The sequence below is a fragment of the Mirounga angustirostris genome, unplaced genomic scaffold (assembly GCF_029215605.1).
Source record: "Mirounga angustirostris isolate CCGP_5_RB_7025 unplaced genomic scaffold, mMirAng1.0.hap1 SCAF_3, whole genome shotgun sequence".
Lineage (NCBI taxonomy): Eukaryota > Metazoa > Chordata > Mammalia > Carnivora > Phocidae > Mirounga > Mirounga angustirostris.
This window is the reverse complement of record NW_026991711.1, coordinates 144,345,882-144,362,266: the sequence shown is the minus strand read 5'-3', so window position 1 is coordinate 144,362,266 and position 16,385 is coordinate 144,345,882. Positions and strand designations below refer to the sequence as shown.

The 16,385-nt window shown below is 42.0% G+C and overlaps 1 protein-coding gene across 1 annotated transcript in view; it reads right to left on the bottom strand.

Annotated features, from left to right (window-relative positions):
* The window catches only part of ITGA4 (integrin subunit alpha 4), a 79,599-nt gene extending 63,765 nt beyond the window's left edge, over positions 1-15,834 (bottom strand). The window contains exons 1-2 of the mRNA XM_045868414.3: positions 15,155-15,834; positions 14,667-14,788 (exon numbers count right to left, since the gene is read on the bottom strand). Of these exons, the coding sequence (XP_045724370.1) occupies positions 14,667-14,788; positions 15,155-15,351 (319 nt within the window). The 5' untranslated portion in view covers positions 15,352-15,834. The remainder of the gene's footprint in view (positions 1-14,666; positions 14,789-15,154) is intronic.
* Between the last annotated feature and the right edge of the window lie 551 nt (positions 15,835-16,385).

Sequence of the window (16,385 nt, the reverse complement as noted above, 5' to 3'; positions counted from 1 at the left end):
AGAATTGTTACTGTGGTTATATGATGCCAACATAATTGAAGGAAAGTGAAAGAGAGTGACAAACACAACATTTTAACTTCCACTGTGATGCAATTTTCAGCTGGACTTTTCACCAAAACGGCCAGTTTTTTTTTTTCTAATGTCAAAATGGATAAATGGTAGACTGTCTACCTGAAGGTGAAATTCCTATTACTTACTACAATAGACACTTCAATAAAATATCTTCTCAGAAAATACCTAAGTCTTTCTAAAATTAATGTCACTCAGTTAACTAAGGCAACTGAGCAAGAGGAAAATTAAGGTTAAGAGAGAAGGGAGGTCAAAAATAACACCTTAGTGCTATTCAAATGAGGCATATTTCATGGACACTTTCATCACGATTACACCATTGATTATACCCAATATTTAGAAACAGATTTACTGTTCTGGAGATGCCACCCCGGAGTTCAAATAAATATAGAGCCACAAAAGATCATGTAAACTGCTTGATGAAAATGGCCAAAAAGCTTTTATGTGAATTGTTATTGCCTGTTTCTTAACTGAGCTCTTTTAAGTTGTAAATTTTAAGATGGAAACCAGAGAAACTGGGATGTTAAGCAGTTTTCTGGTGCCGTAGATGATTCCACATTACGTTAACAACACCAGGTGACACAGAATCTTCACTGCTCAGAGCCTCATCCACCATAGCCAAACGACTCATGTTCCTACTTTCTCTAGGTCACTTCCTTCACGCATTTTTCTCTCCGTGTTTTTGTCTGTGACGCTCTCAGATCTCTGGGACTTACACCAATCACCCCCCTCCTCCCCACCAGCTGCTGCTCAGGCCTTGGACCTGAATGACACTGTCCACTTTCCTGGTTCTTCAGCTTATAGATCATGGGACTTTGTCTCCCAAGGGAAGGAACCAATTCCTATAATCTCCTTTTATATCTATCTACCCACCTACCACCTACCCACTCTACTGGCTCTGTTTCTCTGGTGAAGTCGAACACAACTACTACATTCATTTATTCACAACTACCCTACTTCTAAGACTTAGTCAATAATAACCTAATTCATCATGGCCAGTACCCCATCTTGTTCATCCTTATCCCCCTTAACACACAGCCCAGAAACGTGTGCTGATAATGGGTCAGTAAATTAAAAAACAGTCCAAAGCTTCAATTATGGTTTGACTAAGTTTCTTCTACTTGTGTTTTGTGTCTTAAGATGTGCACAAAAGAAAGGATGCACAGGCAAGAAGAAATTTCACAAAAACAAAGCCATGAAACAATTATTCTTCCACTTGAGAAATAAAAACTAATTCTAATAAGTGCACAAACACACACTCGCGTTTACAGGCGTTTCTCCTTCCCACTTTCTGACGCTGCTTTTGCTACAGAGGCAGGCGCCCAGATACTTTGAGCACTGATTTCAAGACAGGATCAGTTCAAAGAACAGCCTGGAAGTCGCCACTGCTGTTCTGAGGATTTACTTAATTTCAAGGAACTTTTTTTTTTTAAGATTTTATTTATTTATTTGACAGAGAGAGACACAGCGAGAGAGGGAACACAAGCAGGGGGAGCGGAAGAGGGAGAAGCAGGCTTCCCACGGAGCAGGGAGCCCGATGCGGGGCTCGATCCCAGGACCCTGGGATCATGACCTGAGCCGAAGGCAGACGCTTAATGACTGAGCCACCCAGGCGCCCTCAAGGAACTTTTTAGCCTTTTCTTCTGTAGTGCTTGCAGAATCTTGTCAGAGAGGTAAACCCGTGGCATCACCAGCTTATGCTCAGGGCCATCTTCAGAGCTTTCTCTTAACCTCGCTTGCCCAAGGTCATGCCTCTAGAACGTGGTTCTCAGCCCTGACTGGACATTAGGATCACCTGGGGGGAGTTTGGAACAAGTACCAGCACCTGATCCCCACTTCTGGAGGCTCAGATTTGATGCATCTGGATTATGACCCAGACGTTAAGAATTTTTTGAAAAGCTCCCCAGACAAGTGTCGTGTGCAATTGAACTTGTTCTCTACAATGTAAATTGTTATGCCTTCTCCTGTATTACATCGTCTTTGAAAATACTCCATTTTCAAAATAATTGTAATACCTTTTTGTCCTCCTTGGTTTCAGCTAGATATCAAAATAGGATATGAAATGTTAAGCAAACTTTCTTCATGTGGAAAATACAGTATTTCTAATGTGGTCAGAAATGATTATTATTAGAACCGTCATGAGAAAGTTAATTCTCATGAATTTCCCTGATGGGACATCATAAATAAACTCAGATTATCTTTATATTTTATCCAAATGTCACACTGAAATGATTTATAATCTGGTTTTCAATTCAGCTCAGACATTTCTAATCTAAACTCTTGGTAAATCAAATCAGCTTCCTAATTGAAAAAGTACTTTACATGGTTTAACATAAAAGAGGTCAGCAGAAATTAACATGTGATCATTTCCCATGCTTTTATGCAACTAGAATGACTAATCTTAGCACAGCTGAATGCATTTTCCCGGTAGATATTAAAAATACGAAGCCACATAAAACCATATTCTTTATTCTAAAAATTAGGCCCACTTTTTTTTTTCATTTGGGAAGGAACATACAAGATGTATGCTTTTTTACTTCAGTTTTTCATTTCCATCTATGGATTTTGTATCAGTCCATACACGTGTATAAATGTGAATGAGTGGTTCATTTTGTCAGATGAATATAAAGGCTGTCAGTACAAAGCCAATTAGGTCCATTCTTCTCCATCCCTTTTTTGTTGTTATTCACATCGCCAGTTTTGGTGTCATCGCTCTGAGTGCCAACATATGACAGAGACTACGGAAGACTAGATATTCACTCTTGAATGTCACCTCCATGAGGGCAGATGGCCTCTTTCGATGACGGTAGCACTCCCACAGCACAGAACGGGACGTCACGTACAATAGGCAGGACCGAAATACATATCTGCTCAGGGAGGGGATTCTGTAATACACCGACCATCACAAAAATCCTTTATGAGGATATGTCAGCGAAATTTTCACCAAACTCTCAGGGATTTAAGCTTCGGAGAGGTCTTCTTCCTTCACTACTATTTGTCTCTACTTCTCCAAAATATTATCCCCTTCAGTTTTAAGATAGTAACAGAGGGTCTGAAGGGAAACAACATTTACAGGTTTGAAGTTCTTTACAGAGTGTGATCTGGGAGGAGGACGATTGAAGACGGAGACTCAGCTGGGGCCCGTGGGAAGTGCCTACGTCAGAGGGTTTCTGTGAGGATCTTGAGGAGTAAATGAGATGCCCGTGGAGTGCTTGGGCCAGAGCCTAGCAGAGGAAGCAGGCAAATGTTTGTTGATGTTGACATTATTATTATTTTAAGAATTAAGCTAAACATGATTAAACTGCACATATGGCATGTCATATATCCTCCTCTGTAAAATATTTGTGGCCCATCACTGCCAGGCCTCATCATTCACATTTAACTCTCTTAATTTTCACAGCAGTAGCAGGAGGCTATTATCAACCTCATTTTACACGGGAGAAAATGGAATCTGAAGGAAGTAAAGTAACTTCCTTGAATCCAGGGGGCTGATAAATGAAAAGGTTTAGAATAAAAAAATCAAAACTTGTCAGAAATCAAAGATCTCTGTTACTTCCTACTACTCTATGGCATGTACAATAGAACTCTACAAATATTTCAGAGGTAGGAATGAACTGAAATCCATTTCACTTTCTAAATCTTTTTTTTCACCTTAAAATGTGTAAAATATCACAGATCTGCCCACAGACTGTTCAGTCAACTTTCTAGTGCTCAAGAAAGATGTCACGTACTTAGTCCCTCTCTTGCCCTGCCCTTTTCCTCAATTTAGATCGGTTCTCAGTATTTTGGCATTTCCACTGAGGAAAGCCCAAGGGGAAAGATCAGACTCCAAGTCCTTCTTCCTACAACTTGCTGACAGCCTGAGTGAAACACTTTGTGGGTAAGGGAGCCTAGGACTTTTGGATGCAATGACGTTTGATTTATCTGCCTGTGGCTTCCCCATCGGCTCAGACATTTGACTGGGGCTCTCAGTCTGACTTTCTAGCTACTACAACAACACACACACTGATCTGATCTTTCAAAAACATGACAAAATTTAAAGTTTCAGAAAAAGAGTGAGAGCCCTTCCTCCACCAATTCCTTTTTTTTTTAAGTTGAAGTTCTTTTCCATTGAAAGATGAGTCCCACATATTTCAAATTTTTCTTAAATAATCCTGAGACATGGATGACCACTGTTCTATTCTATGTTTGATAAAGAGTCATTTATTCAGGATATCTGTATTTGTAGAAGCAATAATTACTGAGTACAAATAATTGCATAATTCCTTCTACCTAAATTCAGAATATTAGAGAAACATATGGAATTAAAAGTGAATTCAATTCAACTATGAAGATTATAAAATCTACCACTGCAGGATTATGAGGATCATAGAAAATTTGCCCTTGTGCCTAAAAGACTTCCTGGCACCTAGTAGGTGTTCATTAAATGGGAAATGCTTCTGCTCCGCAGCCTCCCTGCGTTGCGTTGATTTAGACTGCACCAGCAGAGGGCGCTCATAGCGCTGCGAGATTTCGTCAGCAGGCCTTCAGCTCTTTCAGCCAAGTGGCCCCTTCTTGTAGTTTTTCTTATCAAATTCTAATTACTATTAAATCCATTTTGTTCACTATATTAAACTATGTACTTTTCCCACATACCTACTAAAACATGGTGGTGATATTTCTAAAAGATAAAAGTGACGTTTATGAATTCAACAGCAATAACAATAATTTTAGGTCATGAAACGTAAAATGCCAAGTTTTGGAGAAGACATGGGATGTGAGAATACTGAACTTCCAAGACGGTTTCCTCCAGCTCGTCTGGAGTCAAGATATCAAAATAAGCACAAAAGACTCAAAGATCAAAATAAACATCAAAATTAGAAACCAGTCTCAAAGTATTTTCTTTCTGGAAAAACATGTATTTACATGTCATATTCTCAGGCTTCCTAGTCCAAATCTGATAATGGCTCATAACTATGCATAGTGTAGGTGAGAAAGAGCTCACAGAACCATAGGCCTGAAAAAGCCAGCGATTTCAGTCCTCTGTTTCATTTTATTTAATATCCCTTTTTTACTTTATACATCTTATTTTATTTATTTTACTTTATTGTATTCAGAAAGAGTTCAGCATAGAGGTAGATGTCCCTAAGCAGAAGAGCCAAGTTTTAGGGCTGCAATTTTATAAATCAGAGTTGATCCTGAGTCATCATGAGACCTCAAAATTCTAGAAAACTAGGTCACTTGTGAGCTTAATTCTAGGTTCCGATTTTCCTCCAGGGACATTAGGCCCCAACTTCTTCAAATTCCTACAGGAAACCTACACGAGTCCTTTCACTAACTGCAGCAGAAAGTACAGCAGAAAAGTGTACCATGACTGATACATTCGGTGAGCATAATTTAAAGAGGGACCATTGTCTTAATAATAACTAATATTTATTACATGTTTCCTATGTACCCAAGCATACTTTTAATCCCATGTAAACATATATATTAACTCATTTAATTTTCATTACATCCTATGAGCACATATTATTATCAAAATGCAAACTGTACAGATGGAGAAGCTGAAACAAAGGGAGGTTAAGCATCTTGCCCAAAGTTACACTGCTAGTAAGTGGGGAAGGAAGGATTCAGGTAGACACTATCAACCGCCACCCTATTCTACGTCACAGTGATTGCTATTTCCCTGTGAGGCAGGGAACGAATCCAAATATTGAAATTATTCATAAACCTATACAAATTATATAATAACCTACTCCTTTAACACTAATTTCCAACATTAGAAAACAAGGAAAGAAAATTCTCTATTTCCATGGTTTTCAGTTAAGCTCTTGGACTTATGGATTCATTTGAAAAACTATCACTAATAGATGGATACCATTTTGAGTGTCTTTGAAACAAGAACAATACAAAAATGTAAACTGGGGGTAAAAAAAAAGAACCTCTAAGGAAACCTGCTCTCACTTAACAGTAGGTGGTCAATATTGAAGCACTGTGCTTGGTTTGGGAGTTTACAAGGTAGGATGGAGGAGGTCAGGAAGATGCGAGGTATGAAGTATGTGAGAGAAATAAGAGTCAGTCAGGAACTCCATGGCATTATTCAATATAGGCTCAGATCGAGATGAGGAGTTACAGACGTCAGAGGACATGTTTCTGTCCAAAGTTTAAAGGATGGGATAAGATGTTAGACAATGATTTGCAGACAAAATAATGACCTTCTAAAGAATATTAAAAAACTTTCACAAGACAAGAATGGGATCAGGTGACGTAGAGGTAGAAAGATTTCACAAACATAGGGTATACACTGAAAGAATCTTCAGCATAGGGTGTAAGTTTGAAAGGACATGCCTAATCCATTTCACACAGTATTTCCTACAAAAGAGATCTGATGACTAAGTCTACAGGCTTACTATTTCTGAACATATTTATTGTGAATTATAGAATTTCAAATAATTTATATGAAAAAGATTCCCCCCATTTTTTAAATTTTGGGGAGCATCAGAACTAACACACAGCATTACTGAACACTTGTAAGCCCACTTCCATGTTCTAATTTGATGTTTCCAGCTGTCTTAACATTAAAAAAAAAAAAATCCCAGTTTTTAAAGATGGTCAGTTCCAAGCTCCTTGTCCCAGGAGTGGGTATTATTGTTTAGATTGCCTGGTATGAGCACGCAGAATCTTTGGAACCCAAGGCTGACCCAGACTTTTGGAAATGATGCTGAAGTGTATAGCAGAGGAATTACCCAAATCTGAGAAATGTATCCATCCATTTCACATTTATTGAGCTTTTACTATCTGCTCATCAAAACTGGCCAGAACAAGTTCAACTACTCAGGTGTCTGCTCTTCCAGGAAACCTTCTCTCATCATTCAAACAATTTCTTCTCCCCACTGTGTCTCTATCATCACATTTAATACATACTCTCATCATGAATGATCTAACATTTACCTGTCTCTTTTGTCATCTAGAGTGATTTCTTTGAGGGCTTCAGCCATGTCTTACTCAACTTTCTATTCCTACTACTGTACTGTATGCAAACTGTACAGATGGAGCATAAGTCACCTAGCATAAGTAACCAATAAAATGTATTTAATTAATGAAGGAAGAACCCAGATAAAAGAGTTGTTGACACTTGCTACCAGTATTTCCTTACTCCTCACTTCTCCTCAACCCTCTGCAGTCTGGCTTTGCCACTAAAACTGGTCTTACTAAGGTTACTCGTGAACTGCACTAAGTTCTTACACCTTGCTTGGCCTCTTGGCAACTTCTGACACTGCCAACCACTCATCTCGTCCCAAGATCTCTCATCCTTTGACTTCTGTGATGCCACACTGACCCGATCTCCTTGCTACCTCTTTGGCTTCTCCTCAGTACTTCTTTCAGGCTCCTCTTTTCTTCTCCGGTCATTCTCAACCATGGATGAATATTGGTATCATCTGGGGACATTTGGAAACCCTAATGCCCTACTAAGGGTTCTGTATTCAATTCCATTGTGTGTGGGTGGGTTGGGGGGGTGGTTTCTACACCAACAAGCAATTCTCTGACACTGGCTGGGTGCCTTACAATTCAACTCAATTCTGACACTATCTGGTGATAGGATCAGATCCCACAGGTTAAGGACTTAGTCCTACAAACTGTCCCATCCCCAGTACACATACACACATACACAAACACACTTCAGATGCCAATCAAAAGTCCAGGTTGTCACCTATACGTCTAACCAACTGGCTATCAGAAGTTCCAACCACCCCATCCCTGGGTTTGATTAATTCACGAGAGCATCTCACAGAATTCAGAGAGGCATTTTCCTTCCTAGATTACTAATTTATTATAGAAGGATATAACTCAGAAACAACCAGAAAGGAGAGATGCACAGGGCAAGGCATGGGGAAAGGCTACAGAGCTTGCACTTTCTCTGAGCACTCCACTCTTCCCCTAATCTTCATGTGTTCACCAATCCAGAAGCTCTCCCAGCCCTGTCCTTTTGGGTTCTTATAGCAGCTTCTTTACATAGACACATGACTGATGAAATCATTGGCCATTTGGATTAATTCCACATCCAGCCCCTCTCTCCATCCTGGAGGTTAGGGGCTGGGATGGAAAGTCTCAACCCTCCAATCACATGTTTGGCTCCACTGGTAACCGGCCCCCATCCTTACATGGTCTCCAAAAGCCACCTTACTCACAAAAGACACCTTTGTAGCTCTCTTCACTTAGAAAATTCCAAGAGTTTTAGGAGTTCTGTGCCAGAAACAGCAAATAAGACCAAACTATATTTCATACTATAAATCACAATGACACACCTTCCTAGATCCACTTGCAGAGAGATTTTATTTATTTAGGATGAGCATAGGTATTATTTTTTTAAGATTTTATTTATTTATTTAAAAGAGAGAGAGTGGGGCGCCTGGGTGGCTCAGTTGGTTAAGCGACTGCCTTTGGCTCAGGTCATGATCCTGGAGTCCCGGGATCGAGTCCCGCATCGGGCTCCCTGCTCGGCGGGGAGTCTGCTTCTCCCTCTGACCCTCCTCCCTCTCAAAAAAAGAAAAAAAAAAAAAAAAAAAAAAAAAAAAAAAGAGAGAGAGTGTGAGAGAGCATGGGGGGGCAGTGGGAGAAGGGGAAGAGCATTCCCCCCACGGAGCAGGGAACCCAATGCGGGACTTGATCCCAGGACCCTGAGATCATGACCTGAGCTGGAGGCAGACACTTAACTGACTGAGCCACCCAGGCATCTCCCGAGCACTGGTATTCTTAAAGCTCTGCAGGAAAATCTAACTTGCGGCCAGAGTTGAGCAATGCTGTTCTAGCCACTTCTCAAATAGGAATCCTCTGGGATCTATCCTGAACCCTCTGGAAGCCTAGAGAGCTTCCAAGTTAAGCTCATTAACTCCCATGGATTTGATTACCATCTCTGTCAATTGCAGTCAACTCCGCAAATTGCCACAGCAGACCCCTCCTGCCCACCAGACCCATACATCCAACTGATTACTAGATATTTATTTCCATGTCTTCTGTGGACAGCACCATCATCCATCCAACAGTCTGAGTCACAACCTTGGGTAACATCTTTGAAACCTTCTTCTCTTTCATCTCTTGTTTAATAATTACCAAGTCCAGTTGAGTCTGTCTTCTGAATAACTGTAGAATATCTGTTTTGCTCCATTCTTGCTGCCACGGTCTTAGTACAAGCACTAATCACATGTAGCCTAAATTATAACAAAATCTTTCACTACCTTCTGCCTTGACTCATTTACTCCAAAGCATTCACTCCGCTGCAACCAGAAGTATCTAAAACACAAATCTGATCATGTCACTCCCCAGCTTTAATTACCTATGGGAAATTCATACTCCTTAACCAGAGCTCACAAAGTTGTACAAAAATAATCCTTGCTTAACTCTCCTACTTACCATCCACTTCACACTCCACAGTCCAATTGTATGCATTCTTCTTTCATTTCAAAGATGCCATGCTCTCAAAGACCAGGGTCTTTACATACAATGTTTGCTTTGTCTGGCGTCCTGTCCCATAAACCTCCTCCTCTAGCTAACTTCTGATTTTTATTCAGTTCTCCACTTGAGTATCAATCCCCCAGGAAGTCATCACTTTATTTTCCTAATTAGATTAGATCTTCTCACCATACTTTCCTATAATAATCTATCCTATAGACTGTAACCTTCCTTGGTGCAAGGACCATGTTTCTTTCCTACGTCCAAGTTCTGGCCCTTTGGCACCCCTCAGTAAATGAATGAATGAATGAATGAATGACCCACACGTTCAATGGATTGACGTATCTGGCTCTAGAACTGTTGCCTAGGGGAGATATATGTAGTCAGTGGGAATATTACTCAGTGATCAGGTAAACTTAAGGCACAAATGAAATGCATTTAGAAAACCTCAGCTCTCAAATTAGGTGGAAGCCATTCTTTTAGAGATGGAGTTTGGGAAATTGCTGGAAATCAGGAAACTTAATTCTCTTAACATGATAGTTTATTAATGAAGCTCTCTGTCTTGATTTTCTGCATAATTAGAACCTACGTTCAGGGGCAATTTTTCAAAATGACCAGTCTGTATCAGTCTCAGCTTCATAAGGTACAATTTAAAGAGTATTGCAAATGAAAAAGAAAAGTTATCAAGAACATTTTTGAAGTTTCAACAGTGTGCGGTTTGCCTTTTAATGTTAAGCTAATAATTCCTGCAAATCAGGCAGAAGCAAGAATGAGGTAATCATTAGTTTAACAATGCAATGCTAATTAACCTCTTCCAAATAGGTTGTGTAATAACCCCGGAGGTTGGCTAGGGTGATATAATTCTAGAAAGAAATCTGAAGGGGAATAATGATGATCAACTTGTGATGGATCATTGTTCTTTCCGGTAAAGAAAAGAGAGGCACAAGCAAGAACCTTAAAGGTCTAGTAATTATGCAGCATTTGGTCTGGAAAAGAAAAGTGAAAGTCCTATTCATTTATGCACAGACACTTGGAAAGCACCTGTTAAAAAGTTAGTGTTTTCTCTTGCAGGGGAATTATATTTCTCTAGAGCAGTGCTGTCCAATAGAAATTATAATACAAGCCACATATGAACTGTTTAATTTTATAGTAGTCACATTAAAAAAGTAAATGAAATAAAATAATTTTAAAAATATACTTTAACCTAGCACATCCAAAATATTATCATTTAAATATGTAATCAATATTAATTTTAAAATATTTTGACATATAATTAACATCTAAGAAATTAAGGAGATGTTTTATATCTTGTTTTCTGCACTAAGTCTTTGAAATCCATCATTTAATTTACATTACAGCACCTCTCACTGCAAACTAGCTATATTTCATGTGCTCAAGAGCCACATGTGGCTACTGGTTACCATACTGGGAAGTGTAACTATGTAACTTTAGACTCTATTACCCAGATGTGTGTGTGTGTGTGTGTGTGTGTGTAGCATGCGTATAATGCTGTTAGTAATGGCTCCAAAGTAATAAAAGATCTGGAATGTCTTCTGAATAACCAAATAAAGACCATCTTTTTAGTACAATTTTATAATAATTTATGTATTTTATTATGTTCTAATGCTTTGAATATCGGTAATCCTTGGGAAGTCTACGATTCCATATGGTAATGGAGTCATTATTTGTAATGCCTTAATTTAGCAAACATGTGGGATCAAAGTTGCCTTTAAAAAAGCCTCAGCAAGGATACAGAATGCCTGATGGAAAAGCAACCGGACACGTGAAATCACCATGGCCTCCTCAGACACAACGTGTTTGGGAACAAGTCTGGGCTCAGACCTTCCTGATGGGGAAACCACCTTCCTTTGGTTCATAGAGGGAAATACCAAAGAACTGAGTGGAGAGGACACTTCTCAGGCAGGCAGGGAGGTGGAGGCAGATTGCTTGCATGCAGGATGAAAAGCACCTCTTCTGAAGTCAATTCACTTCACTAAAAGGGGTATCTTACTCTCAACACCTTACACCCTGAACATTCTAGATAAATGGGCATCTGCTGCTCACTTCTGATTATGGCCTCAGTGAATATACCACAGTGTGTGACAACATTATCCAGGGATGGTGGCATGTAACGGGAGGGTACTGATCTCCTCTTTCGAGAGGAGGAGTCCATCTGAGTCAAACTTTGATGTGAAATTCTAACTGAGACCTAAAGACCAGTCCATGTGGATAGTATTTAACTTACTAGGAGCTGGGCACCATTTTAAGAGATCTTCCAACTTCATCTCCTTGATAGCAAGTTAAGCCATTCCAAATGAAAGAAAACACCGTACTGACATGGCAATCGTAGCTGAATATTTAGCTACTACTATAAGGTTTTTCCGGTTGGGTCAACAATAAAATATTTTTTATCATGTTTCATCTCAACTGTTACCTCTTACTTTATACACTTAACTTTCTGTTTAGCTTCTTAATTGTCCCTATTTATTAACCTCAACCTGACTACAGCAGATAACATACAGATATAGTTTTAAGTAGAACACAGGGATAAAAAGAAATAAACTAATAATTTTCAAATATCTGTTATATGTCAGGTATCCAGCTAAGCATTTTCTATACAGTATAGTTACCCCCCTTTGAGACAGGATAACTAAAGCCATTCTCATAATCTATAGAATTAGAATACTGTACGTGTCTATGGTTACATATTTTTTTCTTGAAGCTTTTCTACAGAAAATATTACATAGTCCACAAACCCGATAATCCTTAAATGTCTTTCACTACCAATTTATTGTTTTTAGTGTTTCCTTTCTAGGCTTCATCCCCAATCCCTTATTTTACAGCTTCAGGTTACTTCTGAGTTTGTTCTGAATAGAAACACACAATTTCTTTATTGAAAGAATAGAAGATATATTGTTTAAAATGCTACATGAGAAACAACTTCAGTCAATTCTTTTGCAAATATTCCAAGCTATTACCACAGCTAGGAGTGTTTCAACCGACTGATTGACCAGAAAACTTGTCTTCCTTTTTGCCTTTTATCTGAGTCAACACCTTTTTTTGTTGACTAAAACTGTGAAACTTAAAAATGTCTTTCGGCTTATCATTTCTAATTAATTCTCTTATTCATCAATCAGGTTGATGGCAATCAAACTTTCACTTTGCCTTTATTCACTTATCCATCCAATAAATCTTCACTTAATTCCCGTGGCACATCAACCATGTGCATATTTCTCTGAGGATAGGTCCATAGTCAATCTGTAAGCTCCACGTGCCCCAAAAGTTTGGTTTTCCTTCCATTTGACAGTCATTATTATCTCAAATTGTGTGTGATATTATGACATGATCTTTCCAGTTAGACGCAGACACCTAGAAATAGATTCAGTGCCCTTCCAGATAGGAAGTAGGTGTTAAATACCAGCAGTTACAATGCCATGGATCAGGAAATGGACAGGACAACAGAAATGAAACTCTTCCTTGCTGAGACTCTGTCAAGATCCTCTGGCAGATCGAGTTTGTTTCCTCCACTCCCTAATTCTTCATCCCACAACTCTTTCATGAAAATCATGCTTTGCAGAATTGTTCCAAATGGATAGGTCTATGAACGTTATGCCTTCCTAGTCTGCTTTTTGAGATGGAAGATACTTAATGAGAGGCTACATGCTACAGACAACTGCTAGACTTTTATGGATGCTCTCTGAGTTACGTACATAATCTCTTTGAATTCATTCTAAATGAGGGAAACCAGCTTCCCAGTTGGAGAAAAAGCAAAGACTACTATAAAAAGAAAAAGGGGTTAGAGATGCTATAGCCTACGGATGTCTGGGTGGCTCAGTCGGTTAAGCGTCTGCCTTCGGCTCAGGTCATGATCCCAGGGTCCTGGGATTGAGTCCCATATCGGGTTCCTTGCTCAGCAGGGAACCTGCTTCTCCCTCTGCCTGCCTCTCTCACTCTCTCATTCTCTCTGACAAATAAATAAATAAAATATTAAAAAAAAAAAAAGATGCTGTAGCCTATCCCAAAGGTCTATTTATCGCAAAGATAAATACAAAAAAAGTGCCAATTGTAACCTTTTATTCACCATTTGCAGAGGATGTATCAGCTCAGCAGACAACATACTGGACTCTTAATTTTATTTTTAATTTTATTTGTACTGAAGATGCACAAAGGAAAGGAGAGGGCTTGGACTTTGGAACCAAGCTGACTTGACTGACTTGAGGTCCCATCTTTCCCTCATTAGCTGAGTAACTTCAGAAAAAGTACTTGCAACCCTCTGAGTCACAGAGTCCTCCTGTGTAAAGTAGGAACAATGCCAACCACGACCCAGTGGTGCTCTGGGGCGGGGGGTTGGGGGGGGTGGGGGTGGGGAGCAACATATATAGCAGTGTCTAGCAGTGTTTAGAACAAGATAGGTCTAAATTAATATTAGTTCCCCTTTCTTCCCCCATGTATCTGTGCAAAACAACATTGCTTTTGGCTTTGAAATGTGAACTTTCTCCTCTCCCCCATCAAAATACACTTTTTCAAGTTGTCACTTAGCTAAGAAGAGACCTTAAGAAATGACTTCAAATAGAGGTATCCATTTAACATGAGAGTTTTGGGAGAGAAAAATTAACAATTGTACTTTAGCCATCATTTTAATTATAGTAACAATGTGGATGCCAATTTTTCCTTGTGCTCTTCTTTTATATTTCATATTCTAAATAAAACTGTAACATTTTCTTTTTTAGAAAGTCCTTAGGCTCAGTGACAGGATATGGGATCAATTCCAACTGCTATTCTTGATCGGGCCCCTTAGCCTGTTCTTTAACAAGCCTGATAGGTCAAAGATGGAAATAAAATGCTTAGGTGATGGCCTAGCTGGATCCCGTCTTTAACGTGCTGAGAGACTTTAAAATGTGTTTTACATAAGGGGGAGAGAGGGAGAGGTGGAGAGAATGTATCCTAAGAAACTTTCCTCTCCATAGTTTTGCCAGGGTACTGCAATCATCGTTGTCATAAGCAAAAGGGAGAAAAATGTTGACAGAACGAAGGGAGTCACTTTTGTTTTAACAAGGTTAGATGGTTTGGAGTTAAGAGTGAAAATCATTCATTTTAAACTAGAATAGGCAACAATGAGATTTTCCAGGACTTGTGCTAGTTCCCCCCTGGTCCCAGACCCAACTCACCCAGCTGGAGCTGTTCGCAATTCAGGTCTGGATTCTTTCCGATCTTGCATCTGTAGATCGCGCCGGGATTGACCACTGAAGCGTTGGCAAGCCAACTGGCCGTGGGCGCCCCCACTATGAGCCTAAAGCGAGAAACGTGCACGTGCGCGCAGAGGTGAGCTGAGCTGCCCACTGAACTCCTGGTCTCCACAGGCTCGCAGCTGGCAGCCGGGCCGCTCCCCCAAACCTCCTCCTCCTCCGCCCACCACCTCGCGCACCCAGCCCCCCACCCCCAACTCGCAGCTCCAGAGCCTTGCACCAGAGCGCACCCCAGGCGTGCCACCCCGAGATCAGTTAGCTTCCCGAGCAGATCCAGCAGGCTGGCCGTCGCAGCGCACCCCTTCTGGCTCCTCCAGAGGGAGGAAAGTTTGAACTGGGCAGGGGCTCCCTGAGGCGCCGCTCCCTCGCGGCTCTCAGATGCCCAAAGCGCCCAGTCCCACTCCACTCACCATCGGTTCGCCCCGTGGCTGTGCAGCACCACCGAATAGCCGAACAGGGTGTTGGGGGGGCCCTGGTAGAGCAGCGCGCTCTCGGTGTCCACGTTGTAGGGGCGCCCGGTCGGAACGCCCAGGCACAGCAGCAGCAGCACCGCTTCCCAGACGGCGGCCCCTCGGGGACCGAGCCCGCACCTCGCTTCCCCAGCCATGCGCTCTCGGAGGAGAACATTCAACACCAAACGGCCACGGTCCAAAGTTGCGGGGGATGAGACGGTCGGCCAAGGGGAAAAGCGCCCCAAGAGAAGTGCAGCGTGTCCGGCGCCGGCGGGCGGGAGGGAAGGAGGGAGGGAGGGAAGGAGGGAGGGACAGGGGAAGGGAGGGGAAGTCGGGCCGCCGCGGGCGGAGCAACTGAGGTTGATCTGGGATGCCGCACGCCCGCCGGGCCCACGCCCCGCTTCTGCAGCCAGGAGCTGCGGGTGCTCGCGCGGTCCCGGGGAGCCGGCCTCTGGGTGGGGTCCCGGGCGTGGCGCGGAGGCACGGGACCCTGCGCCGTCTCACCCCACGCGCGGCTGTAGGGGGCGCTGGGGGACCTCGGCTGCGCCGGACGCGAGTCCGGGCCGGGGCCTCCCAGCCCGCCGAGCGCGGGATAACTCTGGGCTCCCAGGCTTTGCAAGAGGGCAGCTGGAAGAGACAAGGACTTCGCCTTTTAACCGTGGTTGAGGCCTGGCTGCGGAGCGGCGTGGCCCCAACCTGAGCCGCGCGCGCACCACGACGAGCATGGGATCTCCGCGGCCTGCCTGGCGTGGCCCAAAAAAGGCCAGCCACAAACTCGGGCACCAGGACGGAGGTGGATAGTTAAGCTCTATCTCTGATGGTGGACGTGCGGGGGGGGGGGGGGGGGGGGGGCGGTGCGCAGAGAGGCCATAAGCAACCACTAGAGAAATTAACCAAAGGGCCACAAATTGAAGCCAAATAAACAAAAGGAACTCCCTGAAAGCTCCTGAGGCAGGCTTCGGTGACAAAGACGTTATGGCTATTCACTTCAAGAGCTCTGCACCCTTCTATGCCCACTTCCTTCCACCCCACACTTCCTCTAAAGTCCGGGCTGCGTTCGAGGCAGAGGAGTGGTGAGCAGGGCAAACTGAATGGAACACAGTTTAGGCTGTTGCAAGTCCAACGCGGAGGCTGGGTTAAGGAAGCACCAACTCGCTTCACTTTAACGGGTATCTCCGTCTGCTTCTCC